Source organism: Psittacula echo (assembly GCF_963264785.1).
Source record: "Psittacula echo genome assembly, chromosome: 2".
Taxonomy (NCBI): Eukaryota; Metazoa; Chordata; class Aves; order Psittaciformes; family Psittacidae; genus Psittacula; species Psittacula echo.
The window spans coordinates 138,627,047-138,654,607 of NC_137737.1; the positions used below are offsets into that span (position 1 = coordinate 138,627,047).

The 27,561-nt window shown below is 36.0% G+C and overlaps 1 protein-coding gene across 9 annotated transcripts in view; it reads left to right on the forward strand.

Annotated features, from left to right (window-relative positions):
- Nucleotides 1–27,561, forward strand: part of VPS13B (vacuolar protein sorting 13 homolog B) — a 456,296-nt gene that overhangs the window by 274,352 nt on the left and 154,383 nt on the right. For all 9 annotated transcript variants that reach the window (XM_080611867.1, XM_080611862.1, XM_080611863.1 and 6 more), the window contains 2 exons: nucleotides 17,615–17,818; nucleotides 26,493–26,619. In XM_080611867.1, coding sequence (XP_080467993.1) covers nucleotides 17,615–17,818; nucleotides 26,493–26,619 — 331 coding nt within the window. The remainder of the gene's footprint in view (nucleotides 1–17,614; nucleotides 17,819–26,492; nucleotides 26,620–27,561) is intronic.

Consider the following 27,561-nt stretch of genomic DNA (forward strand, 5'->3'; position numbering starts at 1 on the left):
ATTAAATTGCTGTGCACGTGTTTATATTCAGAAAACTGTACTTTTAAATTATTGTTACAAAAAGCCTGGATTTTCTGTAACTGTAATATGAGCAAAGAGATTAATTTTTGATGTTTTCCTCTTCAAGCCAATTAACAGCTAAAAAAAATAACCTTTTTTGCATAGAAGTTTTAGTATTAGGATAACTACATGTTTCCCAGAATACGGACCTAAAATGAATAATTTCTTTTGAAGAGTTGATTATTTTAGAAAGGTTATAATCAAACTTATTTTCCGTGCTTCATTGAAGCTTATTTGGTAGGTAAAAAAGAAATTAGCTAATGCTGCTTTAAGTTTCTTTATTTTTCCTTGAATAATGGCAACAAAGATAATCAGTGAATCAGCTTATTTAAAATGTACATATGTACCACAAGAAATTGGAAAAAGTAAAAGTTACAGGGCATTGTAAAATCTGTATTGCAGTTTCTTCTTTAATTTCAAAATGGATAAACCGCAGAGGTTTTCCTATTACATAGGGAAAAAAAATGTTAGTATTTCAAGGAAGGTTTTTCTGTTATTGTGTAGAAGTTGTGAAACAGGGTCACATTGGCACCATGTTCAGTTCTTCCTCTATTTAGGAAAAAAAATGTAACAGTGACTATTTTAAACTTAATCTTGTAACTTATTTTCTGATTTTAGACCAGGATGGGGTTTTATTCCTCAAGACATGTCATCTTTTTTTTTTTTTTAACAGGATTCTCTCTACATTTAATTTGCATTTTGCATTTTGTTGGTTTTTATTTTTTTCATTTAATAATCTTTAGCTTTATTAATTGTTGAATTGGGGTTTAAATCAAAATACTCATATGAAATAACAAAGTTCTAAATATTGCCCTTTGCTGTTGTACCTGAACCCATGGGGTTTTTAGCATAATGACCTTAAGAATGTCATCTTTATCTTCTGTAAGTAAGCTATACCTCTCTCTGGAACAGGTCTTGGAAGAAGTCTTTTCCTGCCTTACATTTTTCTCTTCTATCTTTAGCAGAGGGGAGGAATAAAAGTCTGCTTATACCTTTTGCCCAGTAAAATATTCATATATATGGATAGCATTACATGGAAACACCATTCCTAATTAACATTGGCATGTTTGAAGCTATAGCAGCAGTTATTAATTTAAAACCCTCAGTGGAAACTAATTGTAAAATAACAGCTGGAACTGCCCATTTAGTTTCAGAAATGTAGCTTGTTAATTATCAAATACCAAAAGCTATTTAAAGCTAAATTTATACTCAGAATTCAACTTTTAAAATGTTCAGCTTTAGCTATCAATCTTACTTTTACTTGGAATTTCTGTAATTGTCAATGGTACTGGAATCTGCAATAATATATAACAAATTTGCCTAAATGCATATATTTGAAATACATTTCTCAGATTATGACAATAAATAAATAAATAAATAAATGAAATAAATTTCAGAATAAGCATTTCTGCAACTTTTTTTCTTTAATTCTTCATTTTAATCCCTATGTGCTCAATACACGTACCCACTTTATATTTTTTCCTTTCACTTAGCACTGAATCTGATTCTTACAATAATTTTTAATTTCTTCATGCAGTTCCTTAAGCAAATTGAAATATGTTTTATAGAAACATTTGTATCAAAAACTAATGGCAATACTGTGTCATTTTAATCATCCATTTGTTTGTTAATTAAGGCAGCTCTTTTTGAAACCTTATTAAACATGTCAGGAAAAATACTAAAGAGGTCAGGAAGAAAAGTAAATGGCAATAATAAAGGAATTATAATTCATTCAAACAGAGCAAAGTTGAAGTATGTAAAATTGTTGAAGTTATTTTTTGAAGTCTCCTAGTAAACTCTCAAACAATGCATGTGTTTAAAAAACAATTTTAATATTAAAAATAGCATCCCTCCTTAATGATATGTTTTCAATTTTGGTTTGGGAGCTTAATATGAATTCTATCTGTGAAGTTCTTCCTTTCAGTTGGCACACTGCCTCTGACTAGGCTGAGTTATTTGCACAACTGTGTTCTTTACCTTAGCAGCATTTCAGCCCTTGGTGAGGAGAAGTGAGTAGGAATGAAATTAGTTTTTATGGAGATTCACAGAGATGTGTTTATGTGTGCCCAAGAGTCCTGCTCTAGAGTGAGGCAGAGATTTTGAAGTGCAACTTCATAGATCTCTCAAATTCCTTCAAGTTTGACCTGGAAGTTCATGGGAACTTGCTTATGTGTTTGGGAGGGACTACAGGTATTGAAGTATGGTGAGGATAACCCCACCTTGTGGAGGTGCCTGTTCTTTAGCGGTGCAGCGCAATGCGGCAGTCTTCCCTGGCCATATGTACCAGTTCCAGATCAATGCCTGGCTAGCTATGACTGACTTGCACTCACACTTCAGTGGGCAAATATGATGATGATAACCTCATGTTTGTCGTGGTTTAAGCCCCGGCTGTAAATTAGAACCACGCAGTCTACTTCCCCCCCCCCACTCCCCAGAGGGATGGGGAGGAGAATCAACAGAATGTAACTCCCACGGGTTGAGATAAAAACAGTCCAGTAACTCAGGTATAACACAAATCACTACCGCTGCCACCAATAATAATAATGATAAGAGAAATAACAAGGGAAGAAAATATGATACCGCTCGCCGGAAAAGAGCCCGACCGAAAAGAGGACGTGCCCTTCCGGGTAGCTCCCAGTTACATCCCCGGGCATGACGTGCTGTGGTATGGAATACCTCTTTGGCTAGTTTAGGTCAGGCATCCTGTCCCTGCTTCCTCCCGGCCCCTCCTCCTCCCTGGCAGAGCATGAGACTCACAAAGTCCTTGGTCAGTCTAAACATCAGTGTTATCAGCTGTTCTCAGGCCAAAAGTCAAAAACACAGCGCTGCACCAGCTACTAAGAAGGAGAAAAACTGACTGCTACTGCTGAACCCAGGACAATGTTCAAGCCTTCTTTTGGCTGTTTGCCTCACTCTAGAACATTTGCAAAGAGGTGAAAGAGTTGAAGTACAGTGAAGATCTCAGTGCTCAGGGCAACCACAGTTTTTCTGGTAAAGCTTTTGAGCTTACAGTGTGGTTATGATTATTTCATTATTCAGGTACAGTTCATTCTAAACACATATGATTTAAAACTAAATTGGAAGTAGGTTTTCAGCCTGCCTTTAAACTGGCCTGTGTGTTCAGGTCATGAAATTCTCAGGTCAATCAGTTCAGCTGTGAACTTGGGAGAGGAGCATGAGAGAAGCATCACTTCAAAAACAGAGGCTACAAAGTGTTCAATACTAAATTTTGTATGATTTATTGTAGCATGTACTCCATGTCTTTGTTTAATAAAGATGCCATCATGTAACAGCTTAAGGTCAGAAGTAAATAGCAGTTGTAAAGTAAAACTTTCACAAGGGCACTGCTTTCTCTGTTATGGTAGTGTGCTATACTTTGTTCTATAAAAAGATTTCTCAACTGCGGGTGATCTTAACTACCGTATGTTCTGCAAAGTCAAAGCTAAGTTAAAGATACACAGCAGCCTGAACTCAGAGTCTCCTTGGTCTTCTGATATTTCTTTGCTGTTTCAAATACAGTTTAACACAGTTAATTAGCGTTTGTTCTGTGGTATATATGGAACTTGACATGTGAAGTTCATGCAGCTTCAGTTTTGAAATCTGTTGATTTCAAAAATCTGTTTGAAATGGTTTTGGTGACTGAGTGAAGGAGAGATTAAGACTTCCTTTGTACTGGTTTGGGGAGCTGTTTAATGTAGTTTTTTCTATTATCTTTTGAAAAAAAAGCAATTATGGCTGTGATGAAGCCTATTACCTATTATAGTGAAGCCAATTAAAATCAAGCAAATCAACAGAAATTGGGTTTTTATTAGCTTTAAAAATTTAAAACTTTTTATTATGTTCTGTTATCATTTTACATACTGAAATGCTCACTATTGTTAACGACTTGCCTTCATGTTTCCTAATCTTTAGATGATGAACTGTTGTTATGCATAGGGGTTTTTATTGAGACCTTAAGGTTATTGCAGTTCTTGTTACCTTTGCCCTAGAAAGAGGCATTTCTTCTCTTTTTTGTTTCATAACAGTTTGCACATTTAAAACAAATGCCTCAGAAATCTCATGTCTCTTTCTCCTCAACCAGCACCGAAACACACCACCTTCATTGAAATCAGGTTGTGTAGCTATTTGCTTCCCTGAACTTTAATAATGGTGTTCCCTCCCTCCCATTTGAAAATATTTTTGAACTTGCTAATTTTCCCCAAAATTAATTCTTGATTTACGATGGTGGAGAGAAGACATGTCGGATGTTTTAATAGCTCCTTGAGTTAGAGAAGTCAACTCACCCTTTTGCACCAAAGCAAGTGATGTGCAGACTGGCCGTGCCCAGTGAAGGGGCTAAAGGAATAAGGCATGGCCCCTGGTTTCCTTGTGTCAGCCCAGACTGGGGTGGATGTAAATGCTGATTTTTAATGTTACTTCAGCTACAGTGTTCCTTGAGCAGTAACGGTGGCACCTATGTTACAAATCTAAACTCAAGCTGTTCTAAGACCTTCTCTGTGCAGCTCCGTGGTGTTGCTGTCATGGTTTAAACCCTGTCGGCAAGTCAGCCATGCAATCCACTCCCTCACTCCCCCCTTTTCTCCCCCCACCCCGCTCCCAGAGGAACGGAGAGGAGAATCGAAAGAATGTAACTCCCACAAGTTGAGATAAGAACAGTCCAGTAACCAAGGTATAACACAAACCACTGCTGCTACCACCAATAATAAGGGAATAATCACAAGGGAAGAGAATATAATACCACCCGTCAATACCCAACCCAACCGAGCAGTGAATTCGCCCTTCCGGGTAACTCTAGTTACAGCCTGGGCATGACGTGCTGTGGTATGGAATACCTCTTTGGCTAGTTTGGGTCAGGTGTCCTGTCTCTGCTTCCTCCCAGCTTCCCCTCCTCCCTGGCAGAGCATGAGACTCAGAAAGTCCTTGGTCAGAGTAAACATTACTTAGCAACAACTAAAATTATCAGTATTATCAGCACTGTTCCCAGGCTGAAAGTCAAAAACACAGCACTGCACCAGCTACTAAGAAGGAGAAAAAATGACTGCTACTGCTGAACCCAGGATACTGGTAGTACTTGTGTATATTGTGCTGGCTGAGGCAGCTGAAAGAGCTGAAAAATTTTGGGGCATCAGGTAATTTTTTTCAGTTAGGTCATTGCCCTGAGCTTGTTTATTGTATAGGCACACAAGGATTATCCCTAGCAAAAAAGTAGCATTGCAGCAGCCTGTATTTGAATCAGCTTAATATGCCATCATGCTTTGGGCTTTTGAAACACAGTACAGAATCTGACACTGTGAACTAAGAATATTAATAAAATTCTCAGATTCAGCATTAACATTATTAAACAGAGTGTAACAGTTTAAAAAGGTAAGCAAAAAAAGGCACAAAGACACTAAATACCATTTAAAAATCATAGAATTATAGAATAGTTAGGGTTGGAAAGGACCTTAAGATCATCTAGTTCCAACCTCCCTGCCATGGGCACAGACACCTCCCACTAAACCATGCCACCCAAGGCGCTGTCCAACCTGGCCTTGAACACCACCAGGGGTGGAGCATTCACAGCCTCCCTGGGCAACCCATTCCAGTGCCTCACCACCCTCTCAGTAAAGAATTTATTCCTTATATGCAATCTAAACTTCCCCTGTTTAAGTTTTAACCCATTACCCCTTGTCCTATCACTACAGTCCCTAATGGACTATCACTACAGTCCCTAATGAAGAGTCCCTCTCCAGCACGCTTGTAGGCCCCCTTCAGATACAATCCCGGGATACATTATACAGCTTACGTACTGAGCAACATGAATGCAATGAAAAATATTTCAAGGTAAGCTGTAAAACTGGAAAATGAAAGGTAATCTGAAAGCTGGAGTTATTTTTTTAATATGAGTTGTGTTGTATGTTTTATATTATAAAGCAACATTATTGAAGTTTTTACATTTCTTCTTTCAAGTTACCTCCCTTTAATCTTTCTTTTTCTCTAACCAAGTAGCTTTATAGTCTGCCCGTTAGTGGGGGGAACAAGGAATGAGGGGAGGTGTTTGGCTTTCTGTTAATGTGGGGGAAAATAATTAGTTAATCCTTAGGAATTAATGCCATTTTAAGAGTTGGAGTGCTTCTGCTATACAAGTTACTTAAGTACTGTTCAGTTACTTTACACAAACTCCTAATAGCTTCTTCCCAGGGTTTCCGTTGCTGATTCTTAAAATAAATGATTGAATCTATGTATCAAGATTACTTTTCAGTAACGAATGTTCCTAATAATAAAGATTAACATCCAAAAGTCTTGCTTGTGATAAGAAATTTCTCCTAAAATAATTCGGTAAAGCCTTAAAGACTTATTATTCTATGCAGTTTTATTCTTAACTGTTTGTGACTAAATACAATTTTTATCAGATTTGGTTTCATCAAATGTTTTGTTTGTTGAAAAGTATTTTCTAGTAATATATAAAACAGACGTTTTTACTTTGTAGCATTTTTTACTATAACTGGATCTCAAGGTAAATATAATGCAATTGTGTGCTTCTGTTACTGGGAAAACAATATCCCATTTGTAATGAGACATTTGTTAACTTCTGTATACAGATTGTGGTTCATTCCATAAATATTTGTGGGTTCTCTGATGTCCCTCACAGAGTTTTATCTATGACAGATTCATACCACAGTTCTTAAACTACTTTTCAGATAGATTTCTTTTGCAGAGCTGTTTGCCAGTGTATCTTTGCATTTCATGTTTTTGAGTATTCCTAATTCATTTTTCAATCATTTAACAAAAAGGATTATCAGAAATATACAGAATAGTTACATGTTATTTGGCATATTTCTGTATGTGATGCTATGCAAAATTCTCATGGCATAATTAAGTCCTTGTTACTGTTATCCTGAACAAATTAAATTGTATTGTTTAAGTGAGTATGAGTCCTTGCCCTTACTAATTTTCCAAGGTAGCTTAGTGTTCAGCCACTTTAGGTACAGTCATAAGTCACGCTTTATGTTTCTTGTATTTAAGCTTTCACTGTGCACACTATATATCACCCATTATTTACAGCAGCATAATTGCTCCAGCTGATTATGCAGTAGAAAAAAAAGGAAACAGATTAAAACCAGATTAAAATGTTACGTACAGTGTTTATGTTGAGTTTCAGAATCTATTTTTTTTTTTCCTTAAAGATCTGAATCCATCACTACTATTTTTTTTCTTTTAGGACTAGTTTGTATTCTTACGGGGTTTATTAGCTATAGGACACAAAGATATATGTAGTATTTTTCAGCCTCTGAGGACATTTTTCATGCCCTCTGATGTTTTTTGTTGGTAGGGTTTTTTTTTCCTGTGAGAAGGCAATGGCTAACACTGGTATGTTAATGGCAAACACAAGTGCATGTTGAGAGTAATAAAATACAGAGATAGTATCAGGCATCTCTATAGAGATGATGATTCAATGTCAATGGTTGGCATAAATCACAGATACTCCATTTTCTAGCGTGATAGTCTATGTTCTCCAGCAATGAAAAATAAACAAGTGTGGAGGTGATACAAATAGAATGTAGGAGTATCTATGCATAGATACATCCTGTAATGCAGGACAGGGACAGAACAGATTTGAACTCTTCCTGATAACCAAAGTTATTTAACTATTGAATAGTATTATTTAATTTTTCTGTGTCAGCTTTTTCAAGGAACAGGGAGGAGCTTGCAGATTAGCAAATCCATCTGCAAAGCAAATCTGAAGTGGTTATGTTTCCCAATTTAAGTTTGGATATGTGTGTGTATATATATTCAGGAAAAATTCAGAGGGATGCAATTCTCTGGTATGTGTTGGTTCAGACTTTCTTTCAATACACTTCATTCTTCAGACAGCTTTCAGTATTTGATTTTCCATGTTCTTGGCATAATTAAAAAATGCCTGATACATTATGTAACAACAAGTGTTGTACAAGTTGCTTTCTAAAAATAATATTTAAAACCTACATATTGTATTCTTTACACATTGCAGCTCATAAAAAATTTAAGGAACTTTAGTAAACTGGATGATAGAATTTGATAGATGATAGAAATGATAGAATGATAGAATTTGCTGTTTCCCAAATGGGCAGTGTAGTGAGCTGGGTATTTGCATGTGTGTGTGTGTGTTAGTATCTGTGTAGTGTCCTTGCATATTTTTGTTTAGCTCCAGGCAGAAAGCAACACTCTTGAGTTTTCTTCATAACCAGCGCTGTTTCTATGTTTTGGGTGCCTCATGGAGTAGGTTGAGCTACTTGACGTTGGAATTTGTAGTTTTCGTGGTCAGTGTGAATACACAGGGATATTTTGAGCTTATGAGGATGACTCTTGCCAGGTATTGCCCCTGTAAGTAGAGATTACTTAAAACCTCTGTTAAAAAGCATCTCTAACACGCTCTGTTTACATGCTGAATAGTAGGCTTTATCCAATTTAGTATGAAGGCTTTAATGTTTACAAAAGCAATGGTGTATTTTATGGCTTCCTATGGCATGATGTAGGTTTCTAAGCATATGTTGTCTCCTGCCACTAAAAGCTACCTGAACAACAGTTTATAATGAGTGAGAATCCTCTTGAGTTTGATCTCTGCCTATTTTTTCATGTCCTTTACTTGTTCTTTCTGGTTCTCCAATATTTTTATGTATTTTATACTTTTTGTCCTAACAATGAGTTTTGAGGTCAATTTCCTAACAGGTTTCATTTGTTCTGTTTTTCATCTTTTAAAGCATATTCTAAATATGTTAAAAAGCCTTTACAGAAATAACCCCGTTAAAGTGGTGCATCTGTGCACTTGTGGAAGTATACTTTCACAAAGTTCAATATATTGATATCACAATTTAAGATTTAGCAGTAGTATGCTTTTAAAACAAAAGCTACCAATTTATTTTTCGTTATAGAAGAAACTGGAAGATAGTCAGTTCAATCTGAAATAATTATTTGTAAATTTAAGTTGCAGTAACTGTATTTAATAATATGGAGGAATTAGTGGGCTTGAAACTGTAAGGATGGGACTCAAAATGCGTGGCTTGTGGTCATAGCTTTGTTACAGACTTTAAGATGAGAATATACACATCAGGATTTCTTTGTAAACTGAGCTTTCAAGCAGATCTCGCTTGAAGTTCTGCTGCATCCTTCCTTATCTTCTGCATGTTTCATGAAATTAATTAAAGAAGTTTGGAAAAAAAAAATAGTCCTTTCGGTGATGTGCAGAATACTCATCAATAGCTTTAGTCTTGCTTCTTGTAGAAAGCCTTCCTAGATTTCTTTGTGGAAGTTTTCACCCATTGTCAAAGTTATTAGCTCTGAAAACTTTCTCTAATGGTTGTAAGTCAAGGAAAATGTTATTGATTTCTAGGTGTGACTCACAGTGTGACTCACAGAGTTTTTGAGAAAGGATATAGTAAGGAGGAGATGAAATCTCCAGTAATAACATAGAATCATAGAATCAGAATAGTTAGGGTTGGAAAGGACCTTAAGATCATCTAGTTCCAACCCCCCTGCCATGGGCACGGACACCTCACACTAAACCATGTCACCCAAGGCCTCATCCAACCTGGCCTTGAACGCCGCCAGGGATGGAGCATTCACAGCCTCCCTGGGCAACCCATTCCAGTGCCTCACCATCCTCACACTAAAGAACTTTGTCCTTATACCCAATCTAAACTTCCCCTGTTTAGGTTTTAACCCATTACCCCTTGTTCTGTCACTACAGTCCCTGATGAATAGTCCATCCCCAGCATCCTTGTAGGTCCCCTTCAGATACTGGAAGGCTGCTATGAGGTCTCCACGCAGCCTTCTCTTCTGCAGGCTCAACAGCCCCAACTTTCTCAGCCTATCTTCATATGGCAGGTGCTCCAGTCCCCTGATCATTAAGTCCCTAAAAGAACTGGTGAAATACTGTCAAAAGGTATGCCATAATCTCCACAAAGTATACTGTAGTGGAGCACTTCCTTCCTCTGCTTCAGTCCTCCTGTGATGCCAGAACGAAATGGAAAACAGTGGTGGGGAACTGATTTTTTCAGGAGAATATTTTACTTTCATAAGGGAAGAGATGGATGTTTCTAAGCTTTTTCTGAGAAGAAAAACTATAACAGATTGTAGGGAAGCTGGAAGGCTTGGGTACTATGCTTCATCTGGTTCTCAATCAGTTGATAAGAAACCCATAAAAATCCAGTAAAGAATAATGCAAGAAAAGGGAGTGTGAGGGCACTCTGTACTTTGTTATGTTCAAGAGTAATCCTCTAAGTAAAGGAGGAGGTAACCAATCAGATAAACTGCATTTTGTGCTGTATTTTAGTAACACCACCTTGATTGTTCAAGTTGTAGTATTTTATAGAAAGAAGAGAAAGACCAGCTTGAACAATTGCTTTTCACTCCTTTATTCCTTTAAGAATTAAAATGAGTGTGCTTGCATTTACACTAAGCAAACTAGCAAACTGGGAATGCTTATTAATATGTAGTTGGTAGCAACTTTCTTCTAGAAAACAGCTGAACTCAAAAGTGGAAGAATCATTTTCTGTGTAACAGATCTTGCCTGTTTGTTAGCTTCTGTCTGTGCAGCAAGAGATTCTGCCTGCAGACATGTGAACTCAAAACTGTAATGCAGACTTACAGGTACATAAACATTCAAGATGCATTTTCAGGAAAATTAATTTTAGGGAGCTATAATATCTTTTAAAATGAGAAAGGACTGGGAGGACTGGGAGTCTGGAAGTTCCTTGCCTGAAAATACAGTACGGTAGATGCAATTATTATGCAGACATGCTTCTGAAGAGGAAACTGTGGCAATTATCAAACAAAATTGACTTTCACGTATGTATCAGTATCTTGAGAAACCAGTTGATTTGCAACTTGAACTAGAAGTAGGAAAAGAATGAATGTCTGTGAAAATATTGTTCTATCATAAAAAAAATTCAGCATTCAGGCAAATCTGGATTTCTCAAGTAGCCAATTGTGTTTCAACAGGAAATTTATAATCTGAATTGGGTAATCAGTCACTTGTTTTTTTACTTCATTTCCTAAAGTTCTCTGGAGAAAATGTGAAATACATATTGTTCAGTGTATCTCTTTTATTTCGTTGTGAACAAGAATGATTTCTGCCTTTTGCAGTCCTAAGAATCACTGAGAATAAACTAAGAAATTTATTTACATATTTTTTCTTTCCTTTTTTCCCCTCTTGAAAAGTGTATTTATAAGTAAACTCCCCTTCAATATGTCTTGTTAGGCATGGATTCATACTGAATTTGGAAGTGCCATTAATAATAGTATAATGGGGCTTTAAGGAACACAAAATACTGGTTTTGACAAGAAAGGTAATATATTTCATAATGAATATAGACTGGGTTTTCTACTAGGGCAGTTTCCCAGTGATATTTAAATGGAAAAAGCAGTGCAAGGACTTCAGAAAAGAAGAATTAGAGGTAATTTTTAAAGACCTTGTCATTGACATATTTTAAAATATCATATACAGTATTTTAAAAATGGTTCCATCTTGCCATTATTAATAGAGTAATTCTGCAAAAAGAAAATATAAGTGGGAAAATACATCTTGAGAAGCTGATTTAATCGGTGCCAAAGATTAAATTAAAACTTACTTAAAGTAAGATTACATTTACTTTCCAAGTAACTTGACTTGGAAAGTTAAACATTCATATTTTAGAGTAGTTTCTTGTTGTATTATCTATGCTGTAAACATTATCTATTACAAATACACGCATCCTGAAAATATGCATCAGTACATATTGTTTAATATAAAGGGAAAGCTGGTATTTATTTCTGTTCTACTTTGTATAGAATTTGACTGATGTCCAGGTGCGAGTTTGATATACTGACACAACAGCAAGAAGAAATTCTGTCACATGTCAGCTTATCAAACACACTGTGGACAGCATGTCTTCTAGCTTGTGCTATTCTACCAGGCTGTACCACACCACTGAAAGAAATTCCATGCATCTGGATCATACATCCATGAAGACTGTTCAGTGAAACTCAACCTCAGTATTTCCAGATAAATTTATGCAATATCTGAAAAGACTGAGGTATTGTACCACTAAACTAGGTAAATCAATTAAAACAAAGTAAAATACAGGATGAAAGCAATGGGGAAAGTCACAACATTATTTACCTTACAGAATCACAGAACATTAGGAATTAGAAGGGATCTCAAAAGATCATCTAGTCCAATCCCTCTGCCGGAGCAGGAACACCTAGATGAGGTTACACAGGAAGGCGTCCAGGCGAGTTTTGAATGTCTCCAGAGAAGGAGACTCACAACCTCCCTGGGCAGCCTGTTCCAGTGTTCCGTTACCCTCACTGAGAAGAAGTTTCTTCTCAAGTTTAAGTGGAACCTCTTGTGTTCCAGTTTGAGCCCATTACCCCTTGTCTTACCATTGGATGTCACCGAGAAGAGCCTGGCTCCATCCTCATGACGCTCACCCTTTATATATTTATAAACATTAATGAGGTCACCCCTCAGTCTCCTCTTTTCCAAACTATAGAGACCCAGCTCCCTCAGCCTTTCGTCATAAGAGAGATGCTCTACTCCCTTAATCATCTTTGTCGCCCTGCGTTGGACTCTCTCCAGCAGGTCCCTGTCCTTCTTGAACTGAGGGGCCCAGAACTGGACACAATATTCCAGATGTGGTCCCACCAGGGCAGAGTAGAGAGGAAGGAGAACCTCTCTTGACCTACTGACCACCCCCCTTCTAATACACTCCAGGATGCCATTGGCCTTCCTGGTCACAAGGGCACATTGCTGGCTCATGGTCATCCTCCTATCAACCAGGACCCCCAGGTCCCTTTCCCCTTCACTGCTCTCTAATAGGTTATTCCCCTAGCTCTGTTGTAAACCAAGTACACATGAAATATTTGCAAAATCAAAAGAAGGGGTCTTTCATTGCTGAACAGCATAAAATTCTGAGATAAAATTATTTCTACCATGAAACAAAAGCATAAAAGATTATGGTTATATTGTATTTTGGCTTTTTTGCTAACCCCCACCCCAGATTTCCACTCCACCCACTTAAACTCTTCAAGCTCTCTTCTCACGGACTCTGTTTAAGGAAACTCTACTCCCACTTGTTTTTTCTAGATGCATTTGGCATCCAAAACTATCATACAGACCTTCCTTTGGAATTGTACATACTTATCATTTATACAGTCTGTCAACTGTATATTTATACTATGCTCCCTGAATTTTATTGAATGCTTCAAAGCTATAATGATATTTCTCAAACTGTCTAAACATTAAACAGTATAAAAATGAAAAACTGATCTTTGAAAGTTCAGACTTGCTCATGCTGTTATTTTTGCTGAAGAATTTAAACAGTAAAATTACAAAAGTAATTAAACAGATGACATCTACATGCACAGCTGCAAACTTCAGCTTTGTTTCATTTTATGGTTTTTTTTCGAGAGAGGGAGACTGAGATTACTTTTTAGTTTACCATACCATACCTTATAATCATAGATATCATTCATACTGTCTTCCAGATACAACTCTGGAAAACAACTGCGGTGCTGAAGTTCTTCAGCTTCTTTGCAGGCGGTTACTGTACCAAAGCCTTTGGAGCAAGGGGCTACTTTTAAATGTCTGGTCACCTCACAGAATATGTAGAGCATTTCCTGCCCGTAGGACTAGAGGAAGGAAGCATACAGCCAAAATGTTTGATCTGTGATCTACTGAGATTCCTTTCATGTGTTTAGTAGCTTTTATATGATCAATGTAGTGCTACCAATCCTGACCTTGGTGTGGTCCAGTTCACTAAAATCTGACGTTCCTAAATTGGTAGCAAATGGAATTATAGTAACACCCACCTGGCACCAGCACTGTAATTAATTAGGTTTCAAAATAAGAATTGTATCTTGATAGAAAATTGCAATAGTTAATTTTTATATGTGTTTCTATGTATTTGCATTCTTATAGCACTGTATCTCAGATGATCTCAAAATGTTTTCTATGCAATTAATCATATTCACAACGTCATTTTGGCTTTGTGCCCACAATATCTATGCGTAAACTGTTGAAGAAGTTGATTTTGCTGCTTAGTCACATAATAACCGAGTTTAGAGAGAATGGGAATGAAATCTGCCTCTCCTGTTTTCCATTGTCATGTTCTAGCCTTACAGAGAGGGAAACATGTCCTGCAGGCCTGCAGGAGGTCTGCCCTTGTCTCAAACCTTCTTGTGCGCAATATATGAAGACCTGACAGATTTAGCTCTTCTACGTGTCCATGCATCCAGTTAGATGTCACCTCAAGTTCTGACCAAGACAACATTTTCTGTTTCTTTTGAGACAGCGTCAGATACATGTGCAAAGTAGGCACAAACTGTTGAATTCAGTTCTCCAAATTTCTTCTTCTCTATGTTCAAAACCGAATTTGTTTTCTCTTGCACTATGATAGCTCAGTGAAAATCAGACCTTTTTAAAATGGTTTTGGGTGAAAGTAAATATCTGTATGACTCAATAGTTGCGGTTGATAAAACTGGTCAAATAAAGGACACAAAATAGTTAGCCAAAAGAACTGTTGTGTTCTACATCACCTGCTGAAAGGTTCAGGTGGGATAGTGAAGTTACTTACAGAAGGAGGAAGCAATTGAAATCATAACCAAGCAATTGAAATCATAACCCCTCCAGGTACATTTCAGCTGTAAAACAGTATTTATGCTAGGGGTAGAAAAGTAATGAATTTGGCTTACTCTGTCTCCCTGGTTTTATTTGCCACAAGGATTTTGAAAGCTGAAGAGTTCATACACAGCATGTATGCTTAAGATTAGTCCAATTCTGTTGTGGTTTAACTTACTTTCAACCTCCTAGGAAGTATACAACTAATAAATTGGGGGCATACTTAGGAAAATAGTTGATATGGAAAACCAGAAATTAGTGTTAATGTAAATAACTGTATGTATATAATTTTTTTGGGAAAAGAAATTTTGACCCTTGTATAAAACTGGCTGGATGTACTTCCTGAAAGCAATAATTGGATTGGTTGAAACATTGAGGCGTTAGTAACTAATCCTTGTATTTTACACATATGCGTAAAATGTGTATCTTGAAAGGGGTAATTTCTAGAAACAGAAATTGTTTGCTTGGGTTTCAATGCTGTATCTAAAAGATCAGGGGAAGTGTTTTGTATTGTATATAGGAGATCATTGATAGTAGAGAGAGGAGAATGAAAAAGAAGAGCATGAAAAATGCAGGTTTTATATTAGTGGGAAAGTATTAGGCTGTGATAACCCAAATCAGTACAAACAGCCAGTCCTTGAGATTCTACAGAATTGATTGGATTGAGTAAGAAAAGCTCCAATGGACAGATAAATCTTTTATCAGCAATGCAATGCACTAGTACCTTGTGTCTGAATAGTACCTTTGTGTATTTTGCTGCATCTAAAAATGTGTGTCAAAGGCTGACTTCATTGTGATTTATATTTAAAAATGTAAATTTATGAGGGGGAGAAAGCCAATGTCACAATGGTGAGTATCAGATTGGCGCTTACAGCCACATTTTGCTCTAAGAATTTGTTTTTTCAAGGTCGTGGTTGTACTGAGCAAGCCTCAGGAATATAGTGCTAGGTGCAGGTTAATGTATGTTATTAAACTGCTTATAAAAAAACAAATGGAAAGTATTCTTTGTGCTCAAGTACAGGAGAGAAGCATTCATTATGCAGGTGAAATTGGTCTCATATTCTGTATTTTAAGTACTTCATTTCATTACATTGCATGCTTCATACTTTATTGCATTACATACTTTCATTCAATACTTCATAGATTTCATAAAATAAGTACTTTTTTTCTTTATTTTCAATAATATTTAAAAAAAACCCATAATACTTACTGGTATTAGAAAAAGCATGCAAATAGTCACTGTGTCATACAATAATCTGTGAGGCTTTTGTGTGTGTTTTGTTTTGTTTTTTGAAGAATTACATTCAAATTGATGAAATAATGCCTAGAAAGAATAATAAATGACACAGTTGTTGTGGTTAGATCTCTCTATGTGGAAAGTTGACAAACACTTTCTTGAGTTTTAAGAAACCACATTTAATTCTGAAATAGCACTACTGACATAACGGATTTTCAGTGTATTTCTGCTAAACATTTAAGGAAGTTCTTAGGGCTACTGAACAATGCCATCACACTGCCTCACCAGGAATGATGTGATCAAAACGGCTTTCCTGCCATTCACATGACTCTGTGGGTAAATACAATTAATTACTGAATTTTCTCAATTGCTAGCATACTCCATTAGTGACGATGCAGTAGTGTTAGCAGTTTCAACCATGTTTGGATTTGAGCAGCATTAGGATTGCATCTTGAAATTGATTGAATACCTGTACTTATAGATCATACGCAGTGCATGCATCACAGGTTGAGATGTGCTGCTTTAAACCTTATTTATTGTTTGCTTGTTAGCATCAATAATTAACCAAACTGCAGAATTATTAAATTCTCTGTGGAGACAGCAGTTATATACTAAATAAGTATTCTGGCATAAGACAACAACCTAAAGTGGAACAGTAGATTGGATGGCATCTGCAAATAAAAAGCTTAAACTTCACTCAGATGTATGAAATCAATAAAAATAGACTGATATTTGATGTGATCAGAGATTCAAAGCAAACAATAACTAAGATACTCTTATTCCCTTGTTTTAAAAAACAGTGACTAGTTCAATTGTATATTATTATAATATCAAGTGAGCAGTGCACATAAAGCTGTATTGTTCCCAGCGTAGAAAAGGCAGGATAATTTTTTGGGCGATTTACTAGTGCTTATTAGCAAAAGACAAACAGTAGTAGGAGACTCCTCTGGTACTGGTAAAACCAAATGGTCTCACCAGCTTCCACTCATTCAGTAGCTCTTGAATGTTTTATTGAAGTTGGGCATAACTATTTCCCAAGCTCAGCTCAAGATCGGAATATTTCGTAAAATCTGATCTAGCAGAATTTAGAAGAATCCACAAGTAATGTGGATTACAAGTAAGTAATGTGGTTCTCTCAAAAATGCTTTTTCCTCACTTGTAAGTATTTTAATAACAAAGAACTGTACTGAAATTCCATGTTAAAAAGATCCATCATCTTGGAATGTTCTTTTTAATTTTTATTCTTTAATAAATTTGAATAGTGCAACAATTGTCTCACAATAAATTTGTTTGTGATACTGGTATGTTGCTGTTCTCTTTGATGACTTGAGTGTGACATCCTCTATCTATTCAGTAGCTATGAATTAATCTTGCTCCCCCTTAAGGCTGCTCATATGAACCTGGTTGAAAGTGCAGTAAATTTGGTGGGTTGCAGTCGTATTAATTTTGGTGGCTCTGGCTAAATTTTGAAATATATTTATTTGCATACTCCACTGAATTCCATAGGAAAGAGGCAGCTGGATACTTCTGAAGATCTGGGCTTAAAATAATGCTTATTTGTAATAAAGAATGGCAAAACTGATGCCTTACTTTTCTGAATTTTGTATCTTAGTATGTATCCGATTGGTCTGATTTTGACCTTTGCTGCTGATTTTTTTTTCCTTTTTTTAAATTTTTTTTTTTTCCCTTTGACATTCCAGAAAAGCACTGAATCTAGGAATACTTCGAGACCCTGGATCAGAGGTTGAAGACAGACAGTACCAAATCGATCTTCAGTCTATAAACATTGGTACTGCTCATTGGAATCAGTTGAAACCAGAGAAGGAAAATGGAAAAGGAGGGGTTTTGACAGAGAGTGAAAGAAATTCTCAAAATCCAGCACTTGAATGGAACATGGCCAGCAGGTTAGAAGGTTTTTTAATTTATTCTTTTCTAGAATTACATAGCACAAGCACTGCAGGTACCATTTGCAGCATATCTGAATCAAATAATTCTGTATTGGTTTTGTTCTACATTACAAACACATTTCCATGGAGTTTTGTATTCTACATTTGCAATGCACATTACTATTATTGTTACACTTCAGTCACTGTCTAGTTGTTGTTATTTGTTTCCATTATAAGCACTGAGTGGCTTACTGTACATCCATAAAAGTAATCGCAGGGGCTGAGACTTCACCTTCTCAGTCTACAAGCAATGGGAGGTTTTGGATTTGTTTTGTTTGGGTTTTTTTTAAACTTATTTTGTTTGTATTTTTACAAAGTTTGAGGAAACCAGCGTAGACATTTCTGAGTTAGAGGAGGATAAAGTTGAACTTTTACCATTGGTTCTAAACTGGCTTTTACACTTCTGTAACTAAAACCAGATGAATTTTGAGAAATTTCAGCTGAGTCTCCCTTATTGTGTATTGTATGATATGTGCATACAAAGCCCCACCCTCTAGCTAAACAGGGTTGAAAGATAAAGCATTAAAATACACTTGCGCAGTATTTTAAATCTTAACGGTTTTAGATAACCAATTTAAAACCCGAATTTCATATTTGTGAAATTTTGAAATTTTTTCTCTAGTTTTAATATATTTTTTATACTTAAAAATTCATACAGGTTGTTTGAAACTAATTTTTATAGACTGTGTAGCAGTTGAAGTTCTCTCTTTAACCTGACTGGAATAATGTCTGATGGCCAAGAGCAGGCTTTCAAAAGTAATTTTGTGGATTTAGAAGCATTTCTGCTAGAAGATGTCTGCCCACACATTTATTCATTTTCATTTAAAAGACCTTTATATCTAATTCACACAAAAACAATACTATTTTATGAAATGCATGCATAATTTCATGGTTCTTAAGATAATTGAATTGAGGGATGTGTTCCTAAAAGTGATACAGAAAAAACAGGCAGAATCATAAGGAAAGACAAAAATTGAACTATTGCTGGTTTAATTTTCGAAGAAAGGTGGGAGATGAGAGGACGCAGAGATTTTTCTGAAAGTGTGGCAAGCTGTAGCAGAAGCAGCTACCTGAGGATGGCAGGCAGACTGAGCTTTGTAAGTGTTGTGTTTATGAATGATCAAGAGAGCAAATAAGCTCACTCTGGAGGGTGCGCATGCAGGAAAAGGATGTGATCAAGAATGAATTCCACTTTATCACTGAAAAACAGAGAGCAGGAAAAGCAGATCTAACCAAAATAATGATAAAACCACAAGGAGTGACAGGAGTACAGATAAAAATTTAAACAGAGTAGTGGTATCTGTTCTTAATTTACAAGATCACCTGCTTCTTTCCTGTCTTTTAACAATTTATTTCCTTTTTTTAGCTAATGTAATTCGATAGACAATTTTTCTTTTAAATTCTCAGTCTTGGAAAAAGTTCGTATGACCTTCTAGTTGGGCCTCAATGTTGGGCAGGTTGCCCATGAAGTTCTTTCTCACAGAACAGTGTAGAGCCACTGGCATTTCTTAAAAGATAACATTAATCTCCCAAGGAGAGAGTTGAGCTAACTGAGCAAAACCAGCCACTGAGGAATTGTCTTTCCTTTTCCTTCCCATTGGTGACTGAAATCATATTGCCAGCACACTCTGGTCTGAGCTTTGTGGTTAATAGATCTGAATATGAAATTTGGTGGGATCCCTGAACAGCTATTAAGATAAGGGAAACAGCTATTGCAAATAATCTGAGTTCTCTCTTTTTTCTTTTTCTTTTTTTTTTGTTATAACTGCTTGTACATTCTTCTTTTCCTCAGTAAATGTCCAAAATAAACTTTTATTAGAATATACTTGACAAACAAGTATGTTTGCTTTGAAATTGCTTTTGAATGAATCTTCTACTTGGGTTTTAATCTCTCTCAGTTGTAATTAGCTTTCCCTTTGTGGTATGCAATACAGTATTTTAATTCCAGCTTTGAAATTGTTTAAAGAGAAACTATGAGTGTTTTCTCATCCTTTTGGCTTTTACACATTTACGACAGCTCTTTTTCAGGATGTTTGCATTTTTGCCTTTTAGTTGGCAGTCGGTTTTGCTGCATCTGGGTTTATTTTATGATCTGTGGAAGTGGTGTGCTGAGAACTGGAAGAACCTACATTGCACTCTGCCATCCACTGAGATATTTCCAGCATGCACCACCATGGTGTTTTACATCGTGCTTAGTGTTTCCAGGATGAAGTTTATCTTAAGATTTCCTGCAACTGCCACAGAAGCTTTATTCTTTCACCTATTTGTGATATCGTTTTCTTTTTTAATTCTTTAAGTTCCTTGGACATGTTTAACCTGGAGCATAATGAGTTATTTTTACTGAGTTATTTTAGGGTTAATTTCTTTGTTTGGTTTTAATATATTTCTGTTTGGTTTTACTTATGGTTTAGGCCCAGTGTTAGGGTTTATTAAGTTCACTGGGTTTTAAGATTCTTTTTTGATATGTGTTTCCATCATTTTTTAATTCTTAGTTGCTGTGTGGTGCAGTATGGAATCCAACCTAGATCCATGTATTTCATACAGTTACTTTACAGAAAACTATTCCGATTCCTAAAAGCATTAGTGTATTGTTTTTTTTAATTAAAGTTCTAAAAATTGTTAAAATAGCTATATTGTAATTTAGCCTACTGGGTTAAAATTTGGACTTGTTTTAAAAATTTGCATGAAAACCAAATAATTCTAAATGGAATGTCTATGGATATGCAAGCAGATGTGAAAGCTTGTGACATAACTTATCATTTAAATGCTTTAACAATCTTTACACAGAAGGTCAATCCTTCACATTTTCCCACCACTTTTTTCAGAGTTCAGTGTTTCTAGTACTTAATATCTCATGGGTTTGAATTTTTTTTGACTTTTACATTGTAATTTGGAAAGCAAGGAGTCCTGCTTTGAGACTAAGTGTTGAATATTTCAATGTTTTTAGTGTAAAAGTCTTCTGGGGGAGGGTGCTGTGGGGCGATATTGTGAAGTGCTGGTGTGATGCCTCCTGTGCCCCTGCAGGTCACCTCAAGAAGAATGGGGGCACTGGAGCACTCTGCTAGGGTGGGTGCTGTCTCTTAGATAAAAACATCCAAATGCTGTACTGTACTGAGTATGAGGGAATCATAACTCTTTCCATTATGAAATGTTTATACTTCACGGTAGATGTTATAAAAAGCTCCCTAATGGTGTAATATATAAGAAGAATACTAGAAACAGTCAGACAGCTCTAATAAGGTTATGTACAAATGAAACCTGTCCACATTTATTCCCTTTACCAAACAGCATGTGGGGAACTGGGAGTACTTAACCAAAAGAAGTTTTCTTGATTGAAAACTGCTTTTTCAGCTTGCAGATCTCCTCCTCCCTCTCCCTCCTCTCAATGGAAAAAACAACAGCCCTGAAGGAAATAAAGAAATATATCCTCTCTTGAGGCCTCGCCCCCATCCCTGAACAATCCTTCTACAGCTCCCAGCAGCAACTTCTGCTTCCTGCAGCCTGAATAAACTCTGTTTTAAAAAAAAATTAATTGAGCTTAAAAGCATTATTTCTCTATGTGGTAATGAATTGAGTGTGGCAATATACTGCATTACAGTTTTATCCTTGGCATGCCACCATCTGGAACAGCTCTCTGCAACTCTCATTGAGTACGTCAGGGAGCCAATGATCTGTTGTACAAAACTGAAAAAAATACCACTCTGGCTTTGCAAGAATCCTCAGAAAGGTTTTCTACAGATTTTTCTTTGAATAGTTTTCATTTTCATGCTTTTAGGAAAGTTGAAGTGTAGCTTGCGAAGTTCTGATAAATACCAGATAAAAGTGATCTGTAGATCCATTTGTAGGGAAATATGGCCATTCCTTGTGAATCTTTTAGCATATAATGCATTTATATAATAATACATTTATATTCACTTCTGTATTTTCATTCCTGTACCTATTGTTCCTGAAGTTGTGGTGTGTTCATATTGTACAAAGCCTTACTCAGTAAGATGGAGTATGTTATTTTGTTACTCCACAGCAAAGAAATGTTGCGTGGCATTTTTAATAAGATGAAAATTTGTTTTACTGAGCCATAATTATATAACAATACCCATTCTGTACAGCCAGATGTTATATGTTTGTTCATTGTCTAATTTTGCTCATTAGATAGTCCTCACAATGATGCTATGTTTCAGTGTCCCACAATGTGTCTTTGCAACACCTCAGAGAGCTGAAAGGATGTGAACTGTTTTGCCCACTGGGAGCTGGAGGTTTAAGGCATGATGGTGTTACTAGTAGTTAGATACCCTAGTACATTTGTGAGTCAGTGATTAACTGTTTTATGCAACTACATGGGAAATCTGCAAGTCAAAGTTCTAAGTTAGCATGCTGACCAACATAGCATCTTTAGTTTTGCATGCCTCGCACTACTAGAGAACCATTTGATTTTGTGGCCTATTCTACACTAATACTTGGCTTTTTACCTTTCTAAGTTGCAAAATCCTTTGTGAGGAATTGTGTCTCTGTAGACAGTAAACTTACATGGCATAAATGAGCTACTGATGGTCATTCATGAATTGAATGTAGGAGTTGCTTCCTGGCTTATTTATTTTTTAAGTATGTAAGGGCTTAAACTCTAGATTCAGTAAGGTATTATTAATTAAAAAAAAATATAATTAAGAAGAAGGCATTTCCAGGTTTCACATCTAGGTTATGTTTAGCTCTTACTGGCCAGTGTTTTCTGTTTGTTTTTATCATGTTTTTTCCACATCAGAAGGCCAAGTTACAGTCCTTCTTGTGCATTTTCACAGCTTATCCAGTCTCACATCATCACATCTTTTAATTAGTGCAACATAATCTTTTGGCAGTGCTTCCTGCTCATATAACTTCAACGTGCTTCTCAGAGGATGTAATCAAATGCTGATGATTTGATTTGATGTAATCAAATGCTGTTGCTTTGATTGCAAGATTCTGTTATTCACTTTTTTCCTCTCTTCTTTCCACAACATTTTTTGTCATATTAATTATTACATATGTCTTTGCTTTCAAGGTACTTCCGGACTCCTGTATCTACCCATTTCCCTTTACATGTCTTCTCGCATTTATTTTGACACATCTATGCTCACTGCTCATCAGACCTCATCATACCAGTTGCCAGGGCTGCTGCATTTAATTTTCGAAGAATCACTTTCTTGCTTACACCTAGGCTAACCTGTATGTTATAAAAGCACTTCCTATGAACAGTCACAAAGTTATTGCAATGTCTTCTTCCAAATCCTTCCAAAAATTTCATTTCTACTATACTGTAATATAAAAATTCATAAGACAGCTTTCAGTTTGCCACTGTACAGATATTATTACCTATGGTGCTGTTAGTTGTTCCCTTGTAGTTCCCTGCATATGAGCATATTTTTTCTTATACTTAAGTTGTAAGCCTTTGAGGACAAAGACCGTTTTTATCCCATGCTTTTATAGTGTGGATTTGTGCCATAACCAGAGTTCATGTGATCATGCAGATATAGCCCAAATTCAGCACTGAGTAAAAGGCACTTCCAGGCCTGAATACAACTGCTTTGCTGCCTTGTTGCTTTGTGTTAGCATATGGTCTTTCAAATGTGCTGTACTTTTAAGTATTGATGATCAACTGCTTTAACATCTCTAAAAGTACTAGCTTTTTCTTTTTTTTCCGAGACAAATATATAACAGATGCATAAATGAACCATAGAATGAATGTGCTGCAGACATAGAGCCATCATTACACTCTTCACAATCAAGTTTTTTCATAAGCTCATGTGGCGTACACCTGTGTTAAGTTAATGGTGCACTTAGGTGCAATGTGGAAGACTTAATAATTCAAAGTGGAATTTGTTTCTTTGTTCCTTTTGTGCTCTTTCTCATATCCTCCCCATTCATTATTTACCGTGCTCTGTTTGCCTTCTGTTTGTACTTACAATTATTTTGCTAATACTTGATTTGGCTGAACTTCAAATTCACCAACTAGAAATATGGAAGCAGGACAGGGATACCACATAGGATGATAAAAAAAAAAAAATCAGCAAGCAATCTGTATTACAGAAAATGTGCCTTAATATTCACTGTACTGAGTATCTACTAGAATAACATTTGAAAATTAAGAAATGAGAATATATATGAGTTGAAAAATAATTTAAACAATGATTGAGCAGAGCTAATTGTGCATTTGGGGTTCAGCGAGTAACTTGCTACTTCAGCTCTGTTTCGTATATTACAATCATACTTGCTAGCATTTTTATGCCCCTTCAGGTAGAGGTTTTCTAATGTATAGTTGTGTGTTCTTTCATAGAATAGTTCTACTACTTAGTTCTTTCATTTTCCTCAAAAACAAAAGCATTTCTTTCTCATCCGATTGAAAAGGGGAAATAGGAATTGGATAGAAAGCCATCTGGTTTAAATTTAAACTGAAGGTGATGGCAGAGAGAGAAACATTTTTAGAACTTGCAAAATCTAAGGCCGTTTTCTCAGTTGAAGGTGTACACTAACCACTAATGGCTCTGCTTTTTTAATTTGGGGATCTAATTGGACTAATCTTACTTTGAAAAACATTGTTAAAGATCAGCAGAACTACAGCTGACCAAAAAGGTAAAGCTTTTAATGTAAGATGGTAGGTTTTTCAAACTCAGTAACTGGCTTGCTCTTAAGCATGCTGCATGCTACATACAGTAGCTTGCAGCCTGCCCGGCAGTGTTTGTGAAGGTCATTTGAAGCACAAGTTTATTAGACTTGTGCTCAGCAATTACTAGCTCTGTGCCCTATAGCATCTGCTGTTAATGTCTGTATGCTGTTGCCCTTAATGGATTGAAAAGGCTTCAGGCCTACCCACGTCTGATAGTTCATATTCCTCATAGATTACCATGCTTTCTACCTGTTTTAAGGGCACTTATGCAAATTGTTAGTAGAATTTGGAACATCAAAATACTCTAAGCAATAAATTGTCATCTATGGATTTTGAATCTTTTGAAGTTGACAGAATTACAGTCACGTTATGATACCTATTGGATTTATTTTTGGCCTACAAAAATATCATCATCATCATTTGAGATGGTTTACTTTTCAACAGAATCCATTTCAGAACCATTACCTTTACTAGACTGTGTATATCAATACCAGTCTTAATCAAGAGATTTAATTACCTATTCCACATGCAGTCCAGAGATTTCTGCATAGACAGTCATACAACCATATTGTTTAATGACATTAACAAGGATAACTCTAGATGATGGTAAAGACTAATTGTCTAATTGCGCAGTATATGCATCTGGCTCACTTGTGTGATTTATGCTGATGTCCAAACCACCATGTGTCCACTACTGGCGATAGAGAGATAAAAGGAAATACAGGGATACCTAACTGACATGCAGATATATCTGAAGAATTCTGCATAGATATATTTTCTTCTTCTATATGGCAGTGTAGTTTGGTCTTTTTCTTTTATACCATGATAGATATCTGCATAATTTAGTGTATACTAGCCCATATTATTTCGCAGTTGATAACTTTCTATTTTGTAAGCATAGGAAAACTTACCATGGACTAAAACTTCTTAGTGTTTTTTAGTGTTCTCCTTGGTGAAATGCAGATATTTAGCATTTCTATAAATGATGTTAGGTGAAAAGAATTATCTATTTTGATAGAAGGGTTCTCCCAGGAATTTGAACTGTATCCTCTTTTAGGGCTGAACACCATCTTGATCTCATTACGTTTTTTTTTTTAACCTGATCAGAGGCTCTCAGATGGCATTTTGTGGCAATAGTTTATTTGACCTGACCCAGAAGATTCTGGCTATTTGGAATGTGTTGTCATAAGCTATTAGTGATCCATCTATAACAGAGTTGTGCCTCTAGGCTTAGCATTTGGTTAAAAGGAAAAAAAGAGAAAGAAAAAGAAAGAAAAAAAACAAAGCCAAACACCCAGCTGGAAAGCAAATGTAATTATCAAGTTTAATGCATGAATATTACTGGCAAGCAAATGGTGATATTTAGATTGAAAGGTATCAACAAAGAAAAAACAATGACAGAAGCATTGAAGATGACTGACATGTCTCAGTTTTCAATGAATTTTAAACATTGTGGACAATAGTTACTATAAATTTAATGTGTGAACCCCTGAGTTTTATGGGATTTGCTAGTTTAATATTTCATATCTTTGATTTTTGTGTCAGTTATGTTTTGCGTGCAGAATATTTTCACCACAGACTGAATACCATGAATTCAAATATTGTACAGGCTTCTGGACAGCTTTTTATGAAATGAAGGGCATGCACAGGCAAGTTTGAAAAATGCTGACAATAAAGTTTGTATCTTTATGCAAATGATTACGTATAGTAGAAGTACAGTAGAAGAAGCAGTGTCAAACTTGTCTGCCTGGAGATGTGTTGAAGAGTCAAATATTTAGACATACTTTTTCTGTGAAATGAAGAAGTCTGCCTGCAAGACGGGAATTAACATGATTTATAATGAAGATGATATTTAATGCATGTTGAGGAAGCAATCAAGTGCCAAACCGGTGTTGAAGCAGTTTTGTACCTATGCTGAATGTAAAGAAGAATATAAGAAGCTTTTCCCCCTCAACAACATATAATGTAATTTTATCTTTTGTTTGTTTGTTTTATTAGCATAAGGCGGCATCAGGAAAGGAGAGCGATTTTGACTCCAATTCTAACAGATTTCACAGTTCGAATAACAGCAGCTCCTGCAATTATTTTTACAAAAATTGATGCTGCAGAGAATTTACACCAAGAGGTTAGTACAAAGCATGAACTGAAAAAGCATAACTTTTAATATGTTGATAATCTTAATGTTACTGTTTTACCATTTGCAGTGCCTTGTGTTTTCAGATACAGAGATCACCCTGGCAACAGGGGGAGGGGTAAGAGTTTTAGTAACTAGCTGAAATGTTCATTCTCTACTGAAGAAAGAATTTGTGTATAGCATTTGATATTCAAGGTAGCCTGTCTAGAGGTAGATAAGCCTCTTTGCAAATCGGAAAATGGGAATCCCCTAATGATTTCCAGCAGTATTTTCAAAAGATTTGTGATAGAAAGGTTTTGAGAAGAGGTGCTATTGCGAAACATTGTGTTCAATGTATTCTCAAAGAAGCCTGAAAAAGCAATCTGTACAGTATCTATAAGAAGAAAGTTGAGTTGAGTTTTTTTAGCCAGATTTTCAAGCCCACAGATTGCCACAAAGCATCTACTCCCAACCATTACTGTGGACACTTCATGGTACTCCAGATTTAGCAATCACCATTACCAGTCTGTGTGTCAGCTTGTTAGTGATTAGTCTGTGAATCATGTTACAGACAAAAGGTATTGGCTCACTTTTTGGCATTAGTTTGTAGCTCAAGAATTTAAAAGATTTTATTTAGGGGAAATATCAGAAAGATTTTGTCTGTTCACAAGAAGTATTTCTTATAACAGCTACCTCCTGGGAAGAGCAAAACTGGTACAGGAGTTCAAAAGGTATTAGGTGTGTATTGTAATAATGTAAAATAGGTGTACATTGTTGGAAAATAACAGCTAATGGGTATAGAAAGAAAAAATGACAGCTTCGTATTGCATGTAAAGGGTCATCACAAGGGCAAATGGAGAGTTGTTTCATTAAAAAATGAAATAGAAAGCTTAGGGAGTGACTAGGATGCATAGAAGTTATTTAAAAAAATAATCCGTGAGTTTTACTAATCCT